Here is a 27,186-nt window from a genome sequence, read left to right on the forward strand (position 1 = left end):
GTTATTTGTTGATCATATTAGAGCGATTATGCCATCTGTCTCAATTGCTTAGCTGGAGGAGCGCAATAATGGCTGTTGTTTTCTGTGCATCCATCATTATTACCAACCTTCAAAAATAAATAAATAAAATCAAATTATATACTAAGGATCTCATCTGCAAGAATGAGCTGTCTGTGGAAAGGCTGAAGAATTAATGGAAGCGTTTCCAAACACATCCCTTCTTTATCAGACAGCAGATTCATGTGATAGAGAGCCCATGTGAGAGGGGGTCAGATTGGGGTGCAGTCACAAACACTAAATAGTGCTCTTTCTTTTAAAAAAAAACAAACCCTTTTCGCCTAGCTGATTTTTTAAAACTTATTTTATTTATTTTAGCCGAGCTGGGTTTTTTAAAAATTTACTTTCAAGGCACTTTCCAGCTGCTCTTTGCTGTGTGAAACAGCAAAATCCAGCTTCGAACAGTTTCTGAAGTGGATTGAAACGGCACTATTTAGCATGTGTGACCACAGCCCAGAATCCAGGAGGATCAAATCCCCGCTCTTGCCATGGAAGCTCACAGTGAGGCCTTGAACTAGGTGCATTCACACTACACTAAATATGTTTTGCGACTGGATTTTTGCTACTCTTACACAGTAAAAAATCCAGTTGCAAAACACATTATGTAGTGTAGTGTGAACACGCCCTCTCTCAGTCTCGCCTGCCTCGCAGAGATGTTGTGAGGACAGAATGAAGGAGGGGAGAATAATGTTTGTCACCCGGAGCTTCTGAGATAGGCCCAACTTCTGACCCCTGAAGCAAGTTAGCTGTGAAGAGACAATCAAGGGCCAACCCTGCTTAGTTTCCAAGATCTGATGAGAATTTAGAGCTGCCAGTCCCCAGGTGAGGGCAGGGGATCCCCTGGTTTGGATGCCCTCCCCCTGCTTCAGGGTTATCAGAAAGCAGGGTGGGGGGGAATGTCCACTGGGTACTCCATTATATCCTATGGAGACCAGTAACCATAATAGACAATCAATCTGGGGGGGAAGCTGTTTTTGAGATAGAGGCATCAGATTTTCAGCATAGCATCTGATGCCTCTCCTCAAAAATTCCCCCCAAGTTTAAAAAAGATTGGACCAGGGGGTCCAATTCTTTGACCCCCTCCAAAGAAGGTGCCCCTATCCTCCATTATTTCCAGTGAAGGGAAGGCATTTAAAAGGTGCATAGTCCCTTTAAATGTGATTGCCAGAACTCCCTTTGGAGTTCAATCGTGCTTGTCCCCACCTTGCTCCTGATTCCACCCCCAAGGTCTCCTGGCTCCACCCCCAACATCCCCAGACATTTCTTGAGACAGACCTGGCAACCCTAGATGAGATTGAGCTAGTTTGGACCACCCAGGTTTAGGAAGTGGAGGTGAAACATAGAAAAAACATGGGTGAAAAGTCCCTTCTTTCCTGAGCTTCAAACCAGTTGCCTGCAGCGGCTATAGCTTGGGGGATAAAAAATGGAACTAAACGTAGGAGGAGCCTCACTATAGATCTTTCTCAACTTTTCCTGCTTGGTTCTGATGCAGCAGTGGAGAGATTTGGGTAATCAGTGCGCGAGACTCGCACACACACCCCTCCCAGCTTCTGATGAATAAATTAGCATTGTCACTGTGTAACTGCTCTCCTGTCCTTTCTGCAGTTCTCATTTTATTTTATTTCCAGAGGGGGTCTTTGAAGCCTCCAGCTGCGCATGCCGCAAGCACAGCACAAGAGAATTGTAAGAGAGCCAAGTATTTTTCCCTCTCTGTAGAGCCCAATAAATGGTGAATAATAACTCTCTCTCTTTTTAAATAGTAGAAGAACACTGTGAGAGGAATTACAGGGCTCCCATTGCCGGCTGATGATATTCATCTTGTATGCCACAGAATAGTAAAAATGCCATTCCTCAGGAAATGAGGCCATAAGTAATGCAGCCAGCCATCAGGATGACAAGGGTCATAAATTAATATATTAGCTGGCCTGTGTCACATTATTTCGCCGCTGTTGTAACTTCTACCATTTGGGTAGATTTGTTTCCTCTTCAGTAGCTGAATTTCAGGGTTGATCTAATGCAGGATAACATGGAACTTTTTCCAAAGAAATTGCACATTTGATTAGAGACAAATTGAGCCTGTTGAGAAAGACGAAAGGGAAATTTTACTTGTAGCACATCACACAAAAGCAGCCGGTCTCATGGTGGATTCCATCTTCCGACAACACCTTCTAGCATTAGTAGTTTTTGTTCAGGGGCTTAGACTTGAAATTTGTGTACTGAGAAAGACCTATCCAGAACTTAGACTTGAAATTTCTGTAGTGGTAGAGGCCTATCCAGAACTTGGACTTGGTGAGTTCTTAAGCTGATACATGTACAGATGCTGCTGTTTTTAAAAAAAAGATTGATTTTAGGCATCCTTAACAGTCTTTCATTTTTCACCATCAGAGTACCAGAAGAACAATTTTATATTTCTTTCTCTTGAACAAGCAACAATGCCGTCCGATGAAACTAATGGACAGATTGAACAGCAACAAATATACTTCTACTTGTAATACTTCATTTAACTTATGAAACTCACTCCTATCGGAACTTGTGTTGGCCAGTAGCAAAAAAAGTTACCAAAGAAATGTGAAACATTATACAAAAGGCACATTTTCCAGGGTGCTGCAGGAGTGGAAGAGCAATGTGTCTTTGCTATTAAAAAAAATCACTCTCCTGTGTAGAAAAGAAATGAGGAACAGCTTGGTGAGGTTTATGGTAGACAACAGCTACAGGGAAAAGAGTTAAGTCTCCCTCTCTTTCCCCAAGCTGTTCTGAGACTTTCCCATTCCCGAAAAAATAAATAAATCCAGTTCCCTTGATTACTGTCATTTCCTCACCTCTTTTTTTGCCTTCAAAGGGCTCCCCAGCAGCTCCATTTTCACTAAATGAAAGTGTAATGTGTCATATCCCCACAAGTCCCTTATCAGGCTTTGGTAGCATTTCCAAGCATGGCTTTTTGAAGGAACACACACACTCACAAAACAGTCACAATAAACAATGAATCCTTTCCCAAACACAAACAGTTTGCAAGCCCACACTTTTGTGGAGAGCCAGTTTGGTGTAGTGGTTAAGTGTGCGGACTCTTATCTGGGAGAGCCGGGTTTGATTCCCCACTCCTCCCACTTGCGCCTGCTAGCATGGCCTTGGGTCAGCCATAGCTCTGGTAGGAGTTGTCCTTGAAAGGGCTGCTGTTGTGAGAGCCCTCTCCAGCCCCACCCACCTCACAGGGTGTCTGTTGTGGGGAAGAAAGGTAAAGGAGATTGTGAGCTGCTCTGAGACTCTTCAGAGTGGAGGACGGGATATAAATCCAATATCATCATCTTCTGATCTCACTAGGGGCAGTGGTGTAAATAACTTTACTCATTGGAGTTGCTGAATGTAACAGTCTGCTGCATTTCAACAAGTTTCTTCAGACTAACACAGAAAAATGAAAGTAAGTAAGAGAGCAGTCTAGGGGGTGGGGTTTTCTTTCATATAATCAGGTTATAGGGTTCTAGTTAATTCTTTACTGTCCATTTTATTATAAACACGACTTCTGAAATGAAGGCAAAACAAACAGAGGGACTGTGCCATTTTTCGCTCTCATACAGTCACAGGGAGAGCCGCATGGCTGTCTGCTTGCCCCCGCCCCATGCAGCTTTCATCCTGCTGAAATTTAAAGGCACACAAAACATCCCCAAATGCAAACAGCTTCTAAAATGTCCTACCAAGATTTAAAGGCACATCATGGCTGTTGGGGCGGGTCTTCCCCCTGCCAGCTAGCTGGCTAGCAGCAGAAAGGAGCCTACAAAATCAGGGGATAGCCCATCCAGACCTGGGGGCTGGTAAGCCTATTCTAAAGATAAGAGTTTAACGCCAAAAGGCTGGATCGCCTATGTGCAGGTTACTCGAGGAATGGTAGTGGAATGGAGATGGGACAATTCTCCCCTCTCTAGTAAACAAATGGTAATAATATTAAGTAACTACCACCACCACCCCCATTCATTCACTAGAGATTATCACTAAGCAAGGCTGATTTCAGCTGATAAAACCAACTCTGTGTGTTCACTGCAGTTGTATGCTGCACAATTTGCCTCATGTTTTTTTCTGAGGCCTGGTGTGGTTTATGGAAAGAAATATGAAGGCCTGGTCCTCCAGATGAAGCTGCATCCATTCAAAATTGTTTTCTGCTGGAGTAAAGGGGGTGAGGAGCAGCTTCATACAGCGTGTGTCGCTTTTCCTCAGAAGTGATTTGTTTCTCCACAGCGGTATTTATCATGTTGATAAAAGAGGCCCTGGGTTGGAAGATGGGAAGATTTTTTCCCTGTTAATTTGAACCAGCGCCTACGCAAACTGCTGTGACATCAACATAATGCCCCGAAGCCACAGGCCTCTGAAAAGATTTATTCCCAGAGCCCCTTTTCCAGCGGATGGGCCTGGTTTCTGACAGGCGCAATTTGCAGGCCGTTGGTGATCCAATCTTACTCTTTCTGACTCTTTAATAAGGATGTCAGTGTACAAGAAGCAAATCATTACCTGATAGCTGAGGAAAAAAGATAATAAATAAAAGGTAGAATTGGCTATCTTGAGGGAAGGTATTGGCCACTTTTGCCTGGGACAAGGTCACTTGCTGTTTCTGTGGCGGAGCAATGCTCCAAATTCCCTTCAGTATCTTCATCTGTAGAAGAAGAAGAAGATGATATTGGATTTATATCCCGCCCTCCACTCCAAAGAGTCTCAGAGCGGCTCACAATCTCCTTTACCTTCCTCCCCCACAACAGACACCCTGTGAGGTGGGTGGGGCTGGAGAGGGCTCTCACAGCAGCTGCCCTTTCAAGGACAACCTCTGCCAGAGCTATGGCTGACCCAAGGCCATGCTAGCAGGTGCAAGTGGAGGAGTGGGGAATCAAACCCGGTTCTCCCAGATAAGAGTCCGCACACTTAACCACTACACCAAACTGGCTCTGTAGAAACCATTACAGTTAAATCCCAGCAAGCAGAAGTCATCTGGGTGTATTGGCAACAAATGAAATTCAGACTGAATGTAGCATTTTGCCATAATAGCACCTATGCCACAGGACAGCACAATTTGTACGCCTTGGTCAGAAAAAGGCGTCTTCACCAGTTTTCTGTAGTAGTGGAGGACTCTAATCTGGAAAACTGGGTTTGATTCCCCACTCTTCCACATGTAGCCAGCTGAGTGACCTTGGGTCAGTCACAATTCTCTCAGAGCTCTCTCAGCCCTTCCTACCTCACAGGGTGTTTGTTGTGGGGAGAGAAAGGGAAGGCAGTTGTAAGCTGCTCTGAGATTCCAAGTGAAGGGCGGGGTATAAATCCAATATCTCCTCCTCCTGCTTTTTCATTATAGAGTGCTGAGGTTTTGTGGAAGTTTGAAGGCGCAGTCCTTGAAGTGGTTTTCTCTTTATACACAGCAGAAATCCGTGTGGTCTAGGGGCTAGAGTGGGGAGGGTTCCCCTCCAACCTTGTTGAGCCCATGGGGCACTACTGGAATTTTGAAAACCAGTGGTCAGGGTCACCACAAATGGCTGCTATGGGGCACTTGGCCAAGGATTGGCTGTTTGCTTAGGGCAAGGAGCACCAGGAAACATGTCTATGGGCACCATCGCATTCATAAGCACCAGGTCTGGGATCTGTATAATAAATAATAATTAGATGGACCATATGGCCTATCTTGACATGGGGCAACTGAACAAGGGGAGAGGAAGTCCCTGCATTTTTTAATGAACCAGAATACCTCTTTCATCCCTGTATATAGGCATATAAAAAATCATTATTTAAAGCAGAGGGCTGCTCTAGAGCTATTTGTGACCCTGTACAGAACCAAATATGGCTTTAAACAGAGCTTTTTTTTTTAGCAAGAATGCACAGAAACACAGTCCCGGCTGGCTTAGTGTCAGGGGGTGTGGCCTAATATGTAAATGAGTTCCTGCAGGGCTTTTTCCACACAAAAAAGTCCAGGCTTTAAAAAAGAAAAGAAAATATTTAAGTGAAGGTATGTTGGAGGAGCAAGTGGGATGCTAGAATAGCCAGTATTTGAGGTACTATGAAATTATGATAGAGGTGAACAGCTGCTAGTAATCCAGGTGCGAACTATGCACACACACAAGGCTTCTTTTGAGCAAGAATGCACAGGAAAGCAGTTCCAACTGGCTTGATGTCAGGGGGCATGGCCTAATATGCAAATGAGTTCCTGCTGGGCTTCTTCTACCCCCCCTCCCAAAAAAGAAAAGCCCTACACAGTTATATATATCAGTATACTAAAGCATTCCTGATAAAGGAATGTCACCAACTGGTATTTGGGCTATGGAGTCTTTATGGATTAATAATCCACTTGTCAATTATTAGTGATGTTAAGAGGCATCGTTTCAGTTATGCAGATGGCCTTTCTTCTTCTGGTGCTTTGCTGATTGCTCGCTCTGAATTTTAAAATATTTTGGCTCATTAATGACAAAAAGTGGCTGAGCCCTGACCTTAACCAAATATACCGGGGTAAGGAATTGATGTATTTTTATTTGCATTGGATGTTCTGAGCTCCTTGAAGAAAGAATGGGATAAAGATTGGTTGATAGTCCTTGCAGGGATGTCTGATGACCATTCTCCCATGTCATATCTGCTGTAGCTCTAAGAAGATCCCTGCTGGATGGAACTGCGAGTCCATTCATCTGGCATCCTGTTTCCTTCAGTGGTCAGCCTGTTGACTCTAGGCATCATTAAGGACGGTGTGAAGGTTCTAGGCCAGAAGTGGCCAAACTGTGGCCCGGGAGCCACAGGTGGCTCTTTCACACATATTGTGTGGCTCCTGAAGTCTCCACCGCCCTGTCAGTCAGCTTGGAGAAGGCATTTGTCTCTTTAAATCATGTCTCCAAGCCAGCCAGCGGCTTGGAAAATGCATTTTAAGTTAAAGTTGTTTTCTTTCCACCTCTCTCTCCCTCTCCCTCTCCCTTCCCCCCATCTATTTGACTTCCTTCCTTCCGGCTCTCAAACATCTGACATTCATGTCTTGCAGCTCTGAAACATCTGACATTTAGTCTGTGTGGCTCTTATGTTAAGCCAGTTTGACCACCCCTGCTCTAGGCTTTCAAAGCTGCATCCCTGAGCCACGGCACAGCCAAAGTTAAATTCCATTCCCTCATTCTTATACCATTTCTTGCTAAATCGAAGCTTTTTTTCTCAGGCAGGCTTTGGGAGCCAGCCAAGTTTTCGATTCATTTTGCAGATCCCTGTGCAGCAGGAATAGACAGGCCGATAGCAGCCTCGATAACCACAGCAGCCAGCGGGATTTATTTCACAGTTCAGCTGAGAGCAGGGAATCCAATTGGTCACGCTGGACCATAGCAAATCAGCCCTGAATAGGAATAGGTCAGAAGGCAGGATCAACAAAATCTTCATCGGTCATGGTCGTTTACCTTATCTTATGCCATGACAGAGGGCCCCATCATCTGTTTCTTACCCCCTCCCATCGTTCCCACCTGGATTAATGAATTGCATGTTCTGCAAAAGCCAAAAGTCTGAGTTTTCAGGCGGGGAAAGAGTGGTGCTCTCAAAAGCATCATCAAGATTCCAAAAAGAAGAGGTGAGGGAAGGAAAGGAAAGGTACTGTATCGGCTACATGCAACGCTGGAATGCTGTTTATTTAATATTGACAATGTGCTGGGTATTTAGTGGAATATAGTGGTGTACAGAAATGTCCTCCACTTTGGACTCCCTCCTGCTATCAGGAGCTTTAGGGCTGCAAAACCTGCACATCCTTTCCAAGAAATCTCCCTGCCCACAAAAGAACAGGTAACAGGAGAGAGGTTAATTGCTTTCAAGCCTCAGCCATCCTTTAAGTGGCTCTCACAAGCACACTTATCTTAAGGTTTGTTTGTTTTTTTAGCAGGAATGCACAGGAACGCAGTTCTGGCTTGCTTGGCACCAGGAGGTGTGGCCTAATATGCAAATGAGTTCTGCATGAAACAATGGTGATGTCGGGGGCTGCGGCCTAATATACAAATAAACTCCTGCTGGGCTTTTTCTACAAAAAAGCCCAGTGTGACACAATGGTGCCATCAAGGGGTGTGGCCTAATAGGCAAATGAGTTCTTATTGGGCTTTTTCTACCAAAATAAGCCCCAGTTACGCCAGTGTTTCTAGCCAGCAGAGAACAATCAGAGAGCCATCTGAGACCCTGGCAGGAATGCGACACCTGTGGGGGAGAGAGACGTGAGGATGCCAACTACTAGATTATATCTTTTCCTGGGAACAACAAGAACGGGAGAACTGACTGAAAGAAGGTTGGGCAAACAGTGAACATAAATTCCCTTGATATGAGGGGAATGAGGTCCGTTTTGGCCAATTGGATGGGTGGTTAGTTAACTTGCAAAAAGAAACTCTCACTGCAATTTTAAATCAAATAATCCCAGAATAACAGCAGTCAGGGTATGTATAGCAGAGAGACAGAGGATTATGTCCATGCACCTTTACTTTCCATTGCTGTGCTGAGAGTGTGGGTGAGATCACACTGAATTTGCCATGGCCCTCTGCTGGCTTTGAGAAGGCCACTTCTCTTTGTTGCTGCATTCCATGGCAGTCCCACAGCCCCTGCTCTGGATTCTACCTTGATACTGTAAACTGTATGTCAATACTAGGAGATACAGAAATCAGGGTAAGTGCTTTGATGTTGTAGCCAGGGGCGTAGCTAGGGCTTTCGGGGCCTGGGGCCCAAGATTTATGTGGGCCCCCCTACGTGTGTGCACGCCGCCGGAAACAGGAAGTGACGTCACTTCCGGTGGGGGCTCGGTGGGCAGCAGCGTTTCCTGATTCACCGTGAGGGTTAGTTCTGCAATTCCAAACGAAAGAAGGGCCTGATTGGCCCCTTCCAGTGCCACGAAAAGAAGCCAGAAGCTCGTGCGGGGGTCTTTGGTGTCCATTCCCCCCCCAGATCCTGTGGCCGCCCCCTCTAGGCCAAGAGAGCCGCGAGGGCTGTGTGCGCGCCGCCTACCTTGCCTTTCCCGTGTGCCCAGGTGGAGAGCAGCAGCAGCAGCAACAAAGGGAGCCGGAGGCGGCCTTGTCCGGAGCGCCCTGGCATGGCGGGCAGGCAGGGGAGCGAGGCTGGCACCGACAGCAGGTTGGAGGGGGCTCGTCCCAGCCGCGTGTCCTCCTCCTCCTCCGGGCTCTGCCTGGTCTGTGCCTGGTCCGGAGAGAGCGGGAGAGAGACTGGCGGGGAGGGGCTTCCTCGACGGCGCCCCCGCCTTCGGCCCGGTGGAGGGGGGGGGTCCCGCCTCCCAAACCTTCCCAGAAGGCGGAGTCTCCTGGGCTGGGGTGGCCGAGAGAGAGAGAGCTCTGTTTGGAGTGACGTCAGAAGGAAGGAAGGGGAATCCCTTCGCAGCTGCCCTGGCATCCCCCCGGCCCCAATTCCGCCTGCACTGGAGGCCCGCGCGCGGGGCCCTGCGGCGGTCGCGGAGCCGGGGAAGCGTCGGAGAGGCCGGCACTGGTCGCTGGAGGCCCTCCAGCGACCAGCGCCGGCCTCTCCGCCGCTTCTCCGGCTCCGCCACCGCCTCCGGGCCCCGCGCGCGGGCAGGGAAGGCGGCGAGTGCAGCCGGCTTCTGAGGGGCCCCTTGGCATTGCCAAGGGGCCCCCCAGACCTGGGGCGATCCGCCCCCCCGCCCCCCCTCCTTACGCCACTGGTTGTAGCGTCTATAACTATCAAGCGAATATAAGATCCTGCTTTCTAACATCCTCTAATAATTGCATGTAATTATTTTTTGGTGATAGGAGTTTATATGAGAGTACTGATTTTATATTGTGGTTCCAACGAAGGAGCCTCTCAAATTGAAAATGAAACTGATGAAGAGAATTTGAAATGCCGTGCAGCCCAATCCAGACATAAGTGGTGGCTGGCCATGGCGTAGCTGCCGCACCGCTAGTCCTCTTCCTGAGGACTTCGGCACGCTGGAGTGTGAGGAGGGGAGAGGCGTAGCTTGCAGTGAGGGAGACTGTCGCCATGGCAACGCCGCTGGCGTAGGCACGCAAGGGAGGCGGAGGCAGCCGGAGGGGAGGGCCAGCCCACCCATCCCATTGGCCAGTCCTGGCGCATGCGCCGCGGCTCATGACAGTCAGGGATGGGGAGAGGCGGCCCCAGAGAGGCTGATAGCCATTTCCAACCCGCCCCCAAACAGAGAACGGAGCCAATGATGGGCAGACCATCAAAGGCAAAGGAGAGACGTCCCACCAACACGGGGAGGGAACAGGAGTGAGGCTGGGCATGCGCACACGAGAAGTTTGGTTTGGTGGTGAGGTGGGGGTGAGACAGGCCCACACAGGACCACGGAGACGCCATCAATCCCCTCACACACACACACACCCACTGTCAGAGCAGGCAGACAAGCAAGAAGTACCAAGTGCAGGAGTTGACTGTCATAAACAGCAGCTGGAATGTGTGTCTGGGAGTGAGCAGCAGCAGACACACACACCCCACCCAGAGACCCCCCGTGTTGCCCTGACGCCCCCTGCCATGTGCACGGACCACCTCCCCCAGGGGCCGCAGAACTCAGAGTGCGAGTCTGGTGATTTGACAGGATTTTCAAGTCTGTCATCCCAGGTTCTCCCCTCCCCCCCCCCCCCCCCCCGTAGTATGACCAGGTAGATATCCATCCTATCAACACATCTACCTTCGGGACCACCTTTCCCCATATGCACCCCAGAGAGCACTACATTCAGGGTCTCAAAATCTCCTTAAGATCCCTGGACTGAAAGAAGCTCGATTGACCAGCACTAGAGCCAGAGTGTTCTCAGTAATAGCCCCCACATTGTGGAATGCCCTCCCTGAAAACATCAGGGCCCTGCGGGACCTTCCACAGTTCTGCAGGGCCTGTAAGACGGAACTATTCAAGCTCGCCTTTAATGGTTAGGCGGAGGTGGCTATTACCTTCAGCACCGACAATCTCACTGAACTAATATAACGGAAATCAGAAGCTTGCCATCTTGGATTTTTAATATGTATGGAAATGTTTTTATGTATTTAATTTCAATATGTTTGTAAATTGCTAATGTTTTTAATCTGCCCTGAGCTTGTCGGAGGAGGGCGGGATATAAATCTGATTAAATAAATAAACCTTATTCCTGATATCTCAGATACTCTCAAAGTTCCCTCCCGTTGATACCCATCATCAAAGTGATCCATCCAGCCATTTCTTGGTCTGGCTCATTTGGGGCAGTGGGCTGACATTTGGAATGCTCTTCTCGAAGAAATAAAGAGGGCCTAATCATATTGGCCTGGTTTCAGAAACATTATTAATAGCTGCATTGTTCAGACAGGCCTTTGTCAGTGACTCAGGCCATAAGAGTTTTTATGCTGTGAGGCAATTTATAATCATTGCCATTTCTAACAGTTGGACAGTTTTACGGTTTTAATGTCTCCATTACATGTTGCCTTGGCTCTCCTATGCTGCCTTGAACAGTTGTAAGTCATGGAAAAGGCAGGATATAACCCTATTAATAGAGAAAGAACAGTAGCCATTTGGAGCTGGTATTCATGAGGTGGATATAATTTAAAATGTGTTTTTCCTCTCTCTGTTTCTGTATTGTGTAGACATTCACTTGAACCAGAGTGGTCCCGTCAGCAAGCTTTCCCACTACACCGAACACAGTGGCGACGCAAATTTGATGGGCTCTTCCGTCATGGTGGCTGGGATGGTGATTGGTGTGGTGCTGTTCCTCTCCTGCGTGACCATCTTCATCGGCAGCTTGCGAAAAGATAGACGGTTACGACATCCCCACTTGAGGAGGGATGCCAGTTACAGTAAGACACCCCTTTGCAGTCAGCATTTTGCAGCCACCAGGAAACGTGGGAGAAGCACATGCAAACTTTTCCAATTGCTCTTGCTTTGTTATTCTACTGCTCTTCATACCAAGATGATGTGAGAGGAGTTGATCCATAGGTTTAAATCCAGATCTGACAGAAAATCATCTAGATATCCAGTTGAGACAAATTTCCACAAGATTACCATAACCTTGTAAAAATCTCAGAACACGTTAGTGCAGTTGAGTGGGAACACTCTATCCCACACAAAGGTTATGGCTTTGAACTAAATGTCCCGATTGTAATTTTGGGAGAGATGGGGAGCTTAGAGTCCTTATTTTGACACCATTTACTGTTCCCTATGCCAGTTTTTTTTTTTTTTTAAAAATGTGCTCTTTTGAAAATTATATGTGTGCTTTGGCATATAAATAGTGCATGTGTTGAAATGTCGTCAAAGATGAAGTGAAAGGATCACTGACCACTACAACAACAATGAGGTGGATGGAAACAGATGACAAGATATGGAACCAAAAAGAAACAAAAATGGCCGCATCAGTTCATGTCTAGAAGCAGGAGGACGTGTCCATGTTTTACAGCAGAAGGGACATGGATGACATGTACAAAACCCTGCCTTCAGCCATGTCTCCTCTACTGGGCAACCCCATCCTTTTCTTTTCAGTTCAGCAATTTAAAAAGCACTAGCCAGTTTCCTTTTCTACATTAGTGGAGCAAATCTGTGTATGGGGGAGGAGGTTTCAGGGAGACAAAGAAAAAAAGAAATAAGCCAGGGTCCTGTGAGGAAAAGAAAGAGGCTGTGAGTCTGTTTGAGGTCTGTCAACCACTCTCATGTCCAATTTGGGCCTAACAAAATCCTACAGCTGGCAAATGTGTGGGGTACAGTCAGTGTTCCCACTCAACTGCACTAATGTGTTCCTTCTGAGATTTTTACAAGTTTATGGTAATAATCTTCTTAGAAAACTAATTTACACAATGGTCAAATGTAGGCTCACTCACAACTTTAATGCTAGTAACTTGCTTGGTTCACAAAGTAGAATTTTTGCTCACAACACTCTACAGCTTAGGGGGAACATTGGAAGACATGGAAGTCTCCAATTAGCCAGTCAGTCTTTCTTAGCCTGATCTGTTTCATAGGGTTGTTTAAGGGCAAAATGGCAGAGGGGAATCAGGTACACTTCTGTAATGGAAAGAATGGGAAAGAGAAATTATTCTCCCAGAGCTTCTCTAGCCAGCAGTTGCTGCCGCTGACCTTCTGGAAAAGCTTCTCCCCTACTCAGGGCTTTTTTGTAGCAGGAACTCATTTGCATATTAGGCTACACCTCTCCCTTGATGTAGCCAATCTTCCGAGAGCTTACAGGGCTCTTCTTACAGGGCCTACTGTGAGCTCTTGGAGGATTGGTTACATCAGGGGGGTGTAGCCTAATATGCAAAGGAGTTCCTGCTACAAAAAAAGCCCACCCTACTCCCTCCCTCCTGCTCCTGTGCTGCCAAAGCAGCTGGGGGGGGAACCATTTGGCAGTGCTGTATATCCCAAAGAGCAGACCAAGATGCTCTCTGACCCTCCCCATTATCCACTTCAAGGTACCTTAGCTATGTAAGAGAGATGCGCATAAATTATGTAAGCAGTACTGAGAGCAAAACCAGGCATGATAGACTGACAGAATCTTAGTTCCCTTGTGGTGGGGAGGCTTTATTAGGAAAAGTACATAAAAGGTTGTTTCAGACAATCAGGGCAGGGGAAGACCTTAGTTTTAAGAGAACCAAGAGTGGCCTCAGTTTGCCCTGATCTGAATAGCTCAGACAAGTCCAGTCTTGTCAGATCTTGGAAGATAAGCAGGGTCAACTGTGGTTAGTACTTCAATGGGAGACTTCCTTGAAATACCCAGTCGAGAGGACAGGGGCAGGCTCTATTCAGCCACTTCTCTGAATATCCTCCAGACCCCCAGAGGTCAACATGACTTCCAGGTGCAAACACACACACACAAGTATACAAAATACCAAAAATAAAGCAACAACAATGACCTCAGTTTTAAGGTTTTGGAATGCTGAGAACAGGAAATGGGAGCCCCCACAAAGTGGCTGCCAGGAGGGGCTGGACAATCACCAAATGTTGAGAGGTTGCAAACCAAGCATCCTTGTATGGTGGAGGCAGCTCTTTCTAAAGGGGGTGTTCCCCATTAGGGTTGCCAATCTCCAGGTGGTGCTTGGAGTTCTCATGGAATCTCCAGACAACAGAGAGCAGTTCACCTGGAGAAAATGGCGGCCACAGAAGGTGAACTCTATGTCATAACGCCCTGTTGAGGTCCCTCCCCTCCCCCAGCCCTACCCTCTCCAAGGTGCAGAGTTTTGGGGTCTTGCTCACTATTCGTTATTTTCTTCTAGCTCCGGATGGCTTCTCATATGGTGGCTCAGTTGGAGAACTAAGATCCAGTTGCATCGATGAGTTCCCACCAGCTCTGGATTTCAGTTCTTACATGGAGACCTTGTCTCAGGTCAACATCATGCATCCGGACTCCCCTCCACGGTAAGCACCCTTTGAATACGTTCTTGTGTTTATATCACAGATGGATGACATTCTGGGATGTGCAAACAGGCTTCCATGGTTATTTACACCAGTTTGGTGTAGTGGTTAAGTGTGCGGACTCTTATCTGGGAGAACCGGGTTTGATTCCCCACTCCTCCACTTGCACCTGCTAGCATGGCCTTGGGTCAGCCATAGCTCTGGCAGAGGTTGTCCTTGAAAGGGCAGCTGCTGTGAGAGCCCTCTCCAGCCCCTCCCACCTCACAGGGTGTCTGTTGTGGGGGAGGAAGGTGAAGGAGATTGTGAGCTGCTCTGAGACTCTTCAGAGTGGAGGGCGGGATATAAATCCAATATCATCTTCTTTTTAAAAAGAGAGAGTGAAGCCATTCCCTCCAGTAAAATCTGTAGTCAGTTTTCATTATGCCGTAATCCCAATCCTTCTTGCAAACCAGTTTATTACAGAATAACTACAAATAGTCAGAATACAAGTATAGTAGTGAGATAGTGTTTTTCCAGAGTTCTTTACATTTGCTTTATATTGATTTCTGGAAGCCCAAAAGGGTTTAAGACTTGGCATGCTTCATAGTGAAAGATTTGAAACTGAGGAGTTTCCTATAGAAGTTATGTTACGTTACGTTACGTTGCGTTGCGTTACGTTACGTTACGTTACGTTATAGGAATCAGCACTTTGAAGGGTGGGGTAAAAATTCCACTGAACTAAGCCTAAGTCTATTGCACAAGTATCTTTGGATCTCAGATAGTATCACATTAATCCTCAGCACAATTCCGCAGAGTCTGCTGGTCTGCTTATTTCCTTATTATAGGTGGGGGAGCAGACACCCTGATAGAGGATCTGAGAATGGAGCACCTGCCAGATTTTTTAAAAAACTATAAAGTGAAGCCTGATTTATACTGGGGCAATCACATGGGGACAGGGGGAGAGGTTATAGCCTTCATGTTCTCATTCTTACGCACTGTCTCACTTACTCCACAGGAAAAACATAGAAATGCTTTACAGGCATCTCTATGCATTGAATCCAAATTCAGTTAGCAATTTCTACCAGCTCCTCCTTTCCACCACAGACCATCCTCCGTGACATGTTGTTTCTCAGGGTCCCTTGTCTCCCAAGAGGAGCATTTCATGGAGATGCTGTGGGAAGGAAATTTCCATTCCCATGATGCAAAATATAGTCTGGATTCAACCCAGTGAATCTCTCCCCAAAACAGCACTCTGGAATTCCCTAAGAAAACGCAGCAATATTAGTTTCACTTTTTTATTTGAGAGCCAATTTGGTGTAGTCGTTAAGTGTGCAGACTCTTATCTGGGCAACTGGGTTTGATTCCCCACTCCTCCACTTGCAGCTGCTGGACTGGCCTTGGGTTAGCCATCGCTCTCACAGAGCTATCTTTGAAAGGGCAGCTTCTGAGAGAGCTTTCTCAGCCCCACCCACATCACAGGGTGTCTGTTGTGGGGGAGGAAGGTAAAGGAGATTGTAGGCCACTCTGAGATTCAGAGTGAAGGGTGGGATATAAATCCAATATCTTCTTTATTGGGTTGGATCCAGCCAACCTTTTCATTCAGTCTAGTCCCTCTCTGTCAGCAGAAGGACACACCTTTGTGGGTGCTAAGCCACAGAGAGCATTATTAAGTCTGTAAGTTTGTTTGCCCAAGCAAAGTCTCAGCATCACCTGACAGTTTTTATAATCCTTCCAGGTCATAGACAGCTAAGGGCTAATCTTCCTGGGCAGAGTTACTCCATAAAGACATTTCACAAGCCAGAGAACACTAGCCTATAGCCCCGCATGGCTTAGCAGCACATTGGTCTGTGGGTGGCTCTCTGAAGATGCCAGTAGCTCGAAACCTCTCACTTCACTTTCTCTAGAGAGGAACCCCAGTAATTATTTACTGGGTAGATTCAGTTTCTGATTGTGGATTCCCCTGCTGTCTTCCTGAAGCATTTGGCAGCTCCTCTATAATGAACTGTGTTCCTTTCCTTATTTTGGAGTCAAGATTTATTTATTTCTTGAAGCAGAGAAAGAATAGCACTGTGTTAGAAAAGGGGACTGAGCTGGGGTGGGGGGCAACCCTTGGGCAATAAAACATTGGGAAGAGAGCGGAGGAAGAAGCATTACTTCTTCAGCCGGGTAGTTTATTTTTGGAGAAGCTGAATTCCCCACAGGAGTTTGAGGACACAAGAATTCTCTTCACATCCAGTCTCTCAGAAGCATCTTGACCAGCTGGTACCTCTTCACTGAATCCACTGTAATGCCCCCCCTTGGGAAATGTAGAAAGCTGCAGCATGCTTCCCTTTTACAGATTACCATTTGTTGCTCTTCTCCCAAGTGCAAGGTAGTTACAGCAGCGTGTCAGGATAATAGATGGTCTCTCTTGTCCAGCACTTAGATGAAAGAACGAGGTGAAGAAGGCTGAAGAATGAGAGTCATTGAGCAGTGCAGGAGACCAAAATAATTGAGGGCAGCCTTTTCCCACACACATTACTTTGCTTCTCTTTCTGGAACACCCAGGGTCAGACTGTCTCAAGGTCACCTGGGTAATGTTGCCTGAAAGCTGAAGTTATGTTGTGTGTGTAAAGTGTCCTCAAGTTGCAGCCAACTTACGGCAACCCTGAAGGCTTTTTGAGGCAAGAGACAAACAGAGGTAGCTTTGCCATTTCCTTCCTCTGCATAGCAACCCTGTACTTTCTCATGTTCTCCCATCCAGATACCAGCCAGGGCTGGCCCTGATGAGGCCATCCAGATCAGGGTGAGGTATTTTTAATGCACATATTCACTTGTTATCTGTCAGGTGGGTGCAGAGGAGAGAGACGAGGATGGTCAGGGGCCTGGAGACCAAGCCCTATGAGGAAAGGCTGAGGGACTTGGGAATGTTCAGTCTGGAGAAGAGGCGGTTGAGGGGAGCATGATTGCTCTCTCTAGGTATTTGAAGGGCTGTCGCTTAGAGGAGGGCAGGGAGCTGTTCCTGTTGGCAGCAGAGAATGGGACTTGCAATAATGGGTTTAAATTAAGAGTGGGAAGGTACCAGCTGGATACTGGAGGGGGGTAAGAGTTGTTCAGTAGAATCAACTACTGAGGGAGGTGGTGAGTTTCCCCTCACTGGCAGTCTTTGAGCAGCAGCTGGACGAATACTTGTTGGGGATGCTCTAGTCTGATCCTGCATTGAGCAGGGGTTTGGACTAGATGGCCTGTATGGCCCCTCCCAACTCTGTGATTCTAGGCTGATATACATTCTGGGATTCAACAGTCAAGTAGATAACAGGTATGAATATGCTCAGGTTTAAAGAAGAAGCAGAAAAACTGACCAGCCCAGTATGGTTCCACCCATAATGGTCCTAGAAACAAATGGAGAGGAGAAAGGAAAGTGATGTCATCATGCCAGGGATGTCGGAGATTGACAATCTAGCATTTTGGCCAAAACTCTATGGTTACGATAGGGGTTTTGTTTTGTTGTGTAAATGTTAGAGCATCTATGCGTGATGTCTACCTCTGCTTCTGAAGTAATTCAGCTCCCTCCTCGTCACATTTTGTTCTGTGTCTAGAGCAAGGCCTCAGATGAACAGTACTACAGATATTCCCCCCACCCCACCCCTGAACAGCTGTGCGCACTGGCTGAAAGCAAAGCAACCTTGGATTGTATGCTTGGATTTTCATCTCCCTAGAATTCCCGAGCCACGTGCAATTTTTTGAAAAGACTAATGATAGCTCGTTGGATCTCCCCCCCCCCTTCCCTAAAGTCAAAAATCTGTGGAGTTTTAATTCTAGTATGCCATTTGCCACACATGCTCCTCTGTAGAAATAATTTCCTAAAGCACTCCCGTGGAGGAGAGTGTTTTGTCAGAAGAACTGGTAGGAGAGACGAGTGACAAAATTATTTCTGTAATAGTTTCTGAGGGTGGCAACTTGAATGCGCAGCTCTTAATCCCCTGTGGTTTAAGGGGTCTTTACAGTCTCTGGAATGCTGGATGCTTGTGTTACCCGCCACATTTTTCATGCCCAGGTAGGCAAGAAAAACATAAAAGTCGGACTGTGAACAGTTTTATTAATAGAGCCACATGAAAAATGAATTAATCGCTGTGATCAATTATGAACTGTGGATCCGAACAAATGTATTTTCAGTGGGAGTCCTGTGATAAGGGCCTGTTTGCTGCCTACTCTGGATAGTTTGAATGCTTCAATTAACTTTGTTTTTCACTCAGCACAAGCCAAGATGAATAAAAGAGTCATCCATGTTTAACTTTTCCCTCTTCTCCTGCAAAATCAAATGTTGTACACAGCTGATTAGTCCTTTCATATGTGGTTTCTGCGGAGTGGTAAGTTGCAGTTCTGCATTCCAAGCTCTGCTCATGACCTGAGTTAGATCCCGGCAGAAGCTAGGCTCAGGTAGCTGGCTTGAGGCTGACTCAGCCTTCCATCCTTCCAAGGTCGGTAAAATGAGTACCCAGCTTGCTGGGGGTAAAGTGTAGATGACTGGGGAAGGCAATGGCAAACCACCCCGTAAAAAGTCTGCCAAGAAAATGTCATGATGCAACGTCACCCTATGGGTCTGTAACAACTCGGTGCTTGCACCTTTACCTTTTAGTATGTTTATATTTACTCTTTCTAGCACATGCACCCCTGTGCTAGGTACTTAGCACATGCACCTCCTCGCTTGGTGAATGTCCTTTTCTGCGCATTTGTTGAAGTGAGCTCTGAGGGGCAAACTAGCTATAAAGGTATCTTTGTGTTTGTCACAGGGACACCCATCACCATTTTAATCCTCATGTTTCCTTGGAGATGCAGCAGCGTCTCCATGGGAACGTGAGGATGCCACCATGTCTAGTCTGATCCTGACTCACGACAGCTGAACTACATTTTGTTGGTCTTTAAGACGCTACTGGACTTCTGTGTGACTTGCCATAAAAGGCTAATGTGGCTAGCCCTCTAGGATTATCATTTTCCCTGGCTTTTCATGTTTAGGATGCATTCACAAATTCTGTACATGCCTGGAATCCTGGATTAGAATCCTGGTTGGTGAGCAAGAAATGAACCCTAATCAGACGTCGCAATAAATTGTGATTAGATCCAATGTTCCCTCTAAGCTGCAGTCTTGTGAGCGAAAATTCTATTTTGCGAGCTACTGGCATTAATGTTGTGAGCTACTGCATAAATTATTGTGCTCTGGGGTCATCTTTCCTGAGCTAATACAAAAATGTTTGAGCTGGAGGCTAAAAATCTGTGAGCTAGGGGTGGAATTCTAACAGGAGCTCCTTTGCATATGAGGCCACACCTCTCTCATGTAAGCTCTTGGAGGATTGGCTACATCAGGGGGATGTGGCCTCATATGCAAAGGAACTCCTGCTAGAATTCCACCCCTAGGCTAGCTCATGCTAAGTCAGCTTAAAGAGAACACTGATTAGATCCTAGGCGTCCTAAACCAGGGCAACTTCAGTCTTGACTCAGATCCACACTTTCCCTGTTGCCCCCATTCCTTCATTTCTGCTTTTAGTGCTGATTCCACGGCCAGACCTCCAGTCTCAGAAGTTTCAGGCTCACAAGTTGTTTAGACTCAAGCAAAGCAGCTGCCAGAATCCAGAGCAGGGTTACCATGGGAAGTTTGGCCCTCTGGAGTCCTCTTCGTCATTCAGCAGCCTCAAGGATGCATCTATATTTTTCCTTCCTCCTGAAAGATACCCAGGGCAGAAATACTATTTATATAAAATTCTAATTGGGAAATTAATTTATGAAAGATGCCTTAGGGGTGTTAATAATTTAATTGCTTTGATGTACGAGCTGCAGAAATCTCATTTAGGACTCAATTTGATTATCTGCATTCCTAATCGGTTCTCACACTGGATTTACGGGAATTGCTACCATCCTCGTTCAAGTGGTTTTGATTTTCACTTTTATTCCCCCTCCCGCTACAGTCTTGGCATACTCACCAGACAGTCCAGTGCAGCCCGTACAGTCAATTTGTCATGACAACTCTAACTAGATGGGGTGATATCCATAAAGGTCCTTAAGGTGAATTAATAGCTTTCTCATAGATCTGAGCTCTCTGCAAGCATGTCAGATTGATTTTACATGAGAGGTATTTTTTTAAAAAAGTGAGAGACACAAAGTGAATGTGTCCAGATGACAGTTGACAGCCCTTCGTCAACTATTTCATGCACTTAAAACGTTTCCAGGAGCACGTTTGCCCACCGTTGTGCAAGTCTCAGAATCTCCAGCCATCTGTGAGAAGTGCAATGAGACATCCAGGGCTTTTTTTGTAGCAGGAATTCCTTTGCATATTAGGCCACACACCCCTGATGTAGCCAATCCTCTTGGAGCTTACAGTAGGCCCTGTGCTAAGAGCCATGTAAGCTCTTGAAGGATTGGCTATATCGGGGGTGGGGTTACCTAATATGCAAAGGAGTTCCTGCTACAGAAAAAGCCCTGGAGACACCTCTGTTAGGATCCTAATCATGCCTGCCACATAAAATCCACCTGGAATCCCAAAGCCTAGATTTTGTCATCAGAAAATCTACAGTCTGCAACCAGAATATGTAGAGTTGCCAAACTCCAATTGGTGGTTGGAGATTCTCTGGTGACCAGAGATCAATTCACCTGGAGAAAATGGCCTCTTTGGAAGTTGGACTCTAGGGCATTATACCTCCCTGAGGCCCCTCCCTTCCCCCAAACCCTCCCCTCCCCAGATTGCACCCCCAGAACCTTCACACATTTCCCAACCCAGAACTGGCAAGCCTGAGCATATGTGAAAGAACTTCCAATTTTCAGTGCCCTGTTCCTCCTGGAGTTTTAGGCGCACACAACAACAAAAAAATCCAGGCCAAAGACAGAGAGGCGGAATGGTTTCAACAATACCTGTTACAAGATTACAAGACTGACCTTGTTGGTTTGGTTACGAGGCTCTGAGCAGGGCCAGCCATCACATTCTTGGGGTGCAGGCAGGCAGGAGTTCAAAGCCAGTCCAAGGTCAAAGTTCAGGAAGTCAAGCAGAAGCCAAGTCACCAATGCAGAATCACAAACTGGAATCAGAAGTCAATGTCCAAAAGCCAAAAGGTCAGGGTGCCAAGGAAATCAAGTAGGTCAGGATCACAAATCAGGAAGGAGTATGGATGCAAGCCAGAGAATAGACTTGTTGCTTCCACAAGGTTACCAGGTCCTGGGTGGGAGCTGTATGGGAGTCTCAATCAGCCTGCTCCCTGGGTGGCAGTAACTCTGCTAGAACTCAGGGCCGAGAGATCTGAAGCATCGGCATGCCTCACGTCTTCGCTCTGAAAGTTCTTTCCGGAGCCTGTTTCGAACTCTTGAGATGGGAGGAGGAGAGCTTGGAGGAGATTGATCGTCAACAGCTGACACTGGTGCCTGGAGAGTGATTGATGGGCCAGCTGCTGTTTGTTCAGCTGAGGAACTGGCTGGCAACTCTTCCAGGTCTGTTAACCCTTCCAGCTCCTCCTCGTCAGGGCTCATGACACCGGCTCTACCACAAGGCAACCTAGGCAATTGCCTAGGGGGCTGGCCTTCTATGGCATTATATCCCACTGAAGGCCCTCCTGTCCCCAAACCCCACCCTCCTCAGGCTCCACCCCCAAAATCTCCAGGTATTTCCCAACAAGGAGCTGGCAACCCTACATTGGGCAGATTTAAAAGATATCAGTCTTTTAAATACATACATATATCAATGGCTAGATCTATGACTGACTGACTGACTGACTGTTAAATAAGCTCTTCTGTGTTTCCAGAGCAACAATCCCTGCTTAATAGCCCCTCTGCCTACATGTGACAAATATTCCAAAGGTGATTTATTACTGGCTAGTGATACAAGACCATTTTACCTACTGAGCGTCAGAGATTCAGGGCGGGGGAGTGTATTGTGTCTTGGCCCCTCATATCTATTTTGAAAGCAAAAATTCCAACAAACACCACCCTTCCTCCCTGTCACACACATTGGCTATATAAAACAAGACAGTTGCGTTTGTTTGTGCCACCCCTTTTTTTTTGTATAATCTCTTTAAAATTTTAAATGAACAACATTTAACCTACCATTCAGTCAAATGTACTGGAAAGAATACCAAGGAATGCACATCACAAAGAGAGCATGCCTCTGGGTCAGATTCAGAATTCTGTACATGGAGCATTCAAATTATTGTTCCAAATTCTAATGGATTGGATCCAGCCAGTTTTTCTGCTGGTGAGAAATGGAGAAAGGGTGCCCTTTGACCACACCAGAAGAGCTATGCTGAGAATCATGGGACCTACATTGACAAAAGCCATGTGGAATGAGGGCTGACTGAAGTAAGGAGGGGAAATCGGGGAAGATGGAGTGGAAAAAGTGGGTTGGATCTGACCTGATCAGGTTGTTCATAAGAGTACAAGTGACATTGCTGTTTTTTCTTAGGGAATTTCACAGTGCTGTTTTGGGGAGAGATTCATTGGGTTGAGATCCAGACTTAAGTTTCCATCATTGGAATGGAACTTTCCTGCCTCCACCACAGTTCACTCAGCTCCTTGAAATGCTATTTCTAGGGGACAGGAATTCCTGGGGAAGGGGGAATCCATGGAGACTGGGAATTTAATCTGAATGTCACTTATAATGTGGGTGATGTCCTCTCTCTCCTTTATTATGTTGCAAAAACTGCGTGTATGCTTTGGCGCACCTCTTTGTCTTTCTCTAGGAGATCTCTGTAATATTGTTTTCAGCTTCAGGAAACACAACCTATCCTGCCTTCCAGAGTCCTCCAGATGCAGAGATGATACTTGCAGTCTTAATTGCACATTAGAAACCAATGAAACAGATCCCTTAGCTACCAGGGCTGAAACATGTATACGTTCAGAGAACATTAATTCCACATTAGCCTCAGGGTTGTGAGCAGAAGTGCATGAGAATGGATTGTCTTAAGATTTTCAAACTAGGATTGCAACCCTAAACCACTTGTGTGTGTGTGTTTAAAGTGCCATCAGGTTGCAGCTGATTTATGGCAATCCCATAGGGTTTCAAGGCAAGTGATTAAGCAGAGGTGGTTTGCCACTGCCTTCCTCTGCAAAGTCTTCTTTGGTGGTCTCCCATCCAAGAACCAATCCTGCTTAGACTCTGAGATCTGATGAGATTGAGCTGTACTATACCATATAACATCCCCTAAATTACTTAAAAGGTAAAGATAGTCCCCTGTGCAAGCACCAGTCATTTCCGATTCTGGAGTGATGTCGCATCACGATGTTTTCACAGCAGACTTTTTTTACGGGGTGGTTTGCCATTGCCTTCCCCAGTCATCTACACTTTTCCCCCAGCAAGCTGGGTACTCATTTTACCGACCTTGGAAGGATGGAAGGCTGAGTCAACCTCGAGCCAGCTACCTGAACCCAGCTTCTGCTGGGATCGATCTCAGGTCGTGAGCAGAGCTTAGGACTGCAGTAGTGCAGCTTTACCACTCTGCTCCACGGGGCTGCTGAATTACTTAGAGATAAATTGCATCAGAATCAGTGAGATTTATGCCCACATGTATGCAGTCTAGGATCGGGAACCCAGGCTTTTGTTTGCTTATTTTTAACTTTTAAATCTTTAACACTGCTCTTTCAAAGATTATTATGGATAAGCCATCTTAATATACAGTTAGCTAAACTGTATATTGGTGGCTGCCCTATACGGCAACCAGCAAAGAATAGTTAATTTCAGTGTGTTATCCAATACTGAAAGAGTGCTCTAATCTTGGGTTTTCTTGAAGGTTTCTGAGAGCTCCCTCTAATCTTATATTCCTTGCTTTTTAAAAATTATTTTCAAGACTTTCTAGCACCAAGCTTCCAGCATTGTCATCCAGTATGAAAAAGAATCTTATGAAAACACAAAAATGCCATGAAAACATAAAACAATAAGCAACATGTACCAGAAGTAAAAAAGACATAGCAGTTTGTCAGAAACTATGAACAGTTCACCCACTAAAAGTCTATGCAAATAAAAATTTTGATTTGTTGCTGGAAAGGCAACACAACTGTGTCTGAAGAGGATAGTCCATAAATTTTCCTGTGAAGGAATAATGCCTCCATTAACTGATGAAAGGTTGATGCATGCTTGGGGATGTGGGAGAGCTGTTTGTCAATAAAAAGGTCTCCACCATTTGACAAAATGGTGCTCAGCAACAGTGCCAAGAAGACTTTCCACAGGGTGGCTGGCCCATAGGATGGGAGCCACACAAAAAAAATCTTTCCTGATTTGCATGTGGACAGATTTTACCTCACAAATCAAAGCTATAAAGGACAGGGTCTCATGCTGAGATGTTAGTGAAAAAGAAAGTTCACATTGCGGAAGGCACTTTGGGGCCAGACCACTGAAAGCTTTAGAAATCATAAGCAAGTAACAGGAATCCAAGGTACATAGAACAGAGCTAGATCTGGAAGAACATAATGATTCATACGAGAGAAGGGTCTTCATCCAATACTCTGTTCCTAAGGCACTGAAAACTTTAAACAGGACAGTCAACAGGTAGACTTTACCTCACAAATCAGGGGTACAAAGAGCAGAGCTCACCCTTTATCTGAGGGAATGGGGAAATTCATGTGGGAAAAGTTTATTCTCTAAGCTATATAAGCCATATTGAAATAATGGGTTGGATCCTGCCAGTTTTTCTGCTTGATCGTGCCTCATCTTGCTTCAGTTCTGCACACACATCCCACATAGCACACAGGTTCCATGATCCTTTTTGGAGGTGTATAGAACCTGCTTCCTTCTTTAAACCTGCAGGAAAACTGATAGGATTGAACCCAGGCCTCAGATTCAGTGGGAGCTCACAGGAGCACAGCTCCTGAACCTTTCTGAGAGTTCCTCCTTCTCCTCCTGAGAGTTCCACCTCCTTGTCCATTGAATAGTAGTTGCAGCTGCATAACAATCCCTGGATGAGCTCCACCACCTATTTTTCTGCAAAACGACCTCTGATTGAACCCATTGCATTCTTGTGACCAACTCCTTTACAGATGAACCGCAAAATTCTGCACTGCCTGAAGAATCAGTTTCTCTCTGCCCCCACCCCCCATGCATGATTCTGTTCTGCAGCACATTGAATAGGAATCTTGATTTCTTTTCAGTTACGACGAGTGCGTGGGACCAGGAGCAGCCCAAATTTACGTTCCTACAGACGACCCTCCGCCTTACTCCCTGACAGACCCTTATCGAAGGAGTGACTTGGCAATAAACATTCCTTTGGAAGAGGAAGCAACTCCTGGGACTACGGAGCAGGCCACTGAGTGCAGGTTTGGACTGCAGGACTCTCAGCAGCCCATCTCTTCCGTTTCCTCGTCATCTTCGTTTACAATGGAGGCCGCCCCTCCATACGAGACAGTTGTAGGTGAACAAAACATCCCTATTCCTTTAGTCCCATTGGAAGTAGTGAAAAATTCTAGAGATGGCTATCAGAATCTTTTTAACAGAATCATGTAGAAGGAAACGAGGGCTTCTGAAGGGATCCTTCAAGCGGAAGAAAGGGCAAGAACACAGAACAAGATTGACCCATCCGGGTGCTCTACAAAACTCTTTTCTACTTTTAACAGGGCTAGAACGAGATTACTTTGGGGTGAGGTTTGTTTTGGGGTGGGGGGATTGTTTTTTAAACAGAACATTGTGAAAATTTACCTGCACACCAATCTTTGCGTTTTGAATTTGTCCCACAAAATGTAAAATGCTGAGAGCAACGGCGCAGATGGTATGCTGGCCTCCCTGTAACATTTGAAAGCACCTGCTAAACTGCTCTTAGTCTAGATTGATGTTGTATGGTCAAACCTAGTTGTCAGTTCTGATACGGTACTTTGCATGTCTTAGAACAAAAAGGAAGGAAGATAAGAGAGGCTTGCTTCCATATTTGTAAGCACCATTAAGTTGATGCTTGATCACTTAGTAATGAGAAAGGATCTGATCATCTGCAACGTTTGGAAAATGTATTCGTTTAAATGTATACCCCAGCTCCAGGTTCACATAAATATTGGCTTGCATGTTTTTCCTGACAAAAAAAAGGGTGCATCGGGATTATTCCCCTTTTACAGATAGAGAGCTGGCGGTTAGAAAGGAAGTTTCCCACGCAGTTATTAACTGGCTTAACTCAGATTTAAATCCAAACCCACACGTCTAAAAATCATCTCGTATATTGGAGATTAAACCTGTATCTGCTGTTTAGGAATATGTCTGTCTATTGTATTTTAATCCTACCCCTTCTCCAAGGGAGAATATCAAGATGTTGTACATGATTTTTTCCATTTTATCCTCACAATAGTCCTGTGGGTTTTGTTAGGCTGAGAGGGAGTGGCTAGCCCAGGTTCATCCAGTAAGTTGCGTTCTATTTTATTTATTTGTTAAAATATTTGTGTTAAAATATTTTGTGGCTCAAGACAGCTTACAATGGCAGAAATTGTATGGGGGAGGTATTTGTGAGTTTCATGCATTGTGCAGGGGATTGGACTAGATGAGCCTGGAGGTCCCTTCCAACTCTATGATTCTATGAAATTAAAAACAAACAAAATACAATCACACTTCACTAATCCCCTCCCAAGAAAATGCCTACAGCATGGTTGTGGTAGTGATAGAAAGTGCCGTCAAATTGCAGTGTGATTTATGGGGACTCCCTAGCGTTTTCAAGGTGTGAGACAGTCAGAGATGGTTTGCCATTGCCTGCCTCTGGATAGCAAACCTGGTAGTCCTTGGTGGACTCCCATCCAAATACTAAGCAAGGCGACCCTGTTTAGCGTCTGAGATTGATAAGATCAAGCTATCCAGGTCAGCCTTCAAGATAAACTTCATTTTAAAAATCTTGCAAATAAAATAATCTTACAGTGCCTCTTGAAAACTTTTT

The 27,186-nt window shown here is 45.9% G+C and overlaps 1 protein-coding gene across 3 annotated transcripts in view; it reads left to right on the forward strand.

Annotated features, from left to right (window-relative positions):
• BEAN1 (brain expressed associated with NEDD4 1) overlaps nt 1-26,519 on the forward strand; it is a 67,776-nt gene extending 41,257 nt beyond the window's left edge. For all 3 annotated transcript variants that reach the window (XM_060253749.1, XM_060253748.1, XM_060253750.1), the window contains exons 4-6: nt 11,608-11,817; nt 14,218-14,359; nt 25,433-26,519. In XM_060253749.1, the coding sequence (XP_060109732.1) occupies nt 11,608-11,817; nt 14,218-14,359; nt 25,433-25,784 (704 nt within the window). In that variant the 3' untranslated portion in view covers nt 25,785-26,519. The remainder of the gene's footprint in view (nt 1-11,607; nt 11,818-14,217; nt 14,360-25,432) is intronic.
• The last annotated feature ends 667 nt before the right edge of the window (nt 26,520-27,186 follow it).

Source organism: Heteronotia binoei, chromosome 14 (assembly GCF_032191835.1).
Source record: "Heteronotia binoei isolate CCM8104 ecotype False Entrance Well chromosome 14, APGP_CSIRO_Hbin_v1, whole genome shotgun sequence".
Lineage (NCBI taxonomy): Eukaryota > Metazoa > Chordata > Lepidosauria > Squamata > Gekkonidae > Heteronotia > Heteronotia binoei.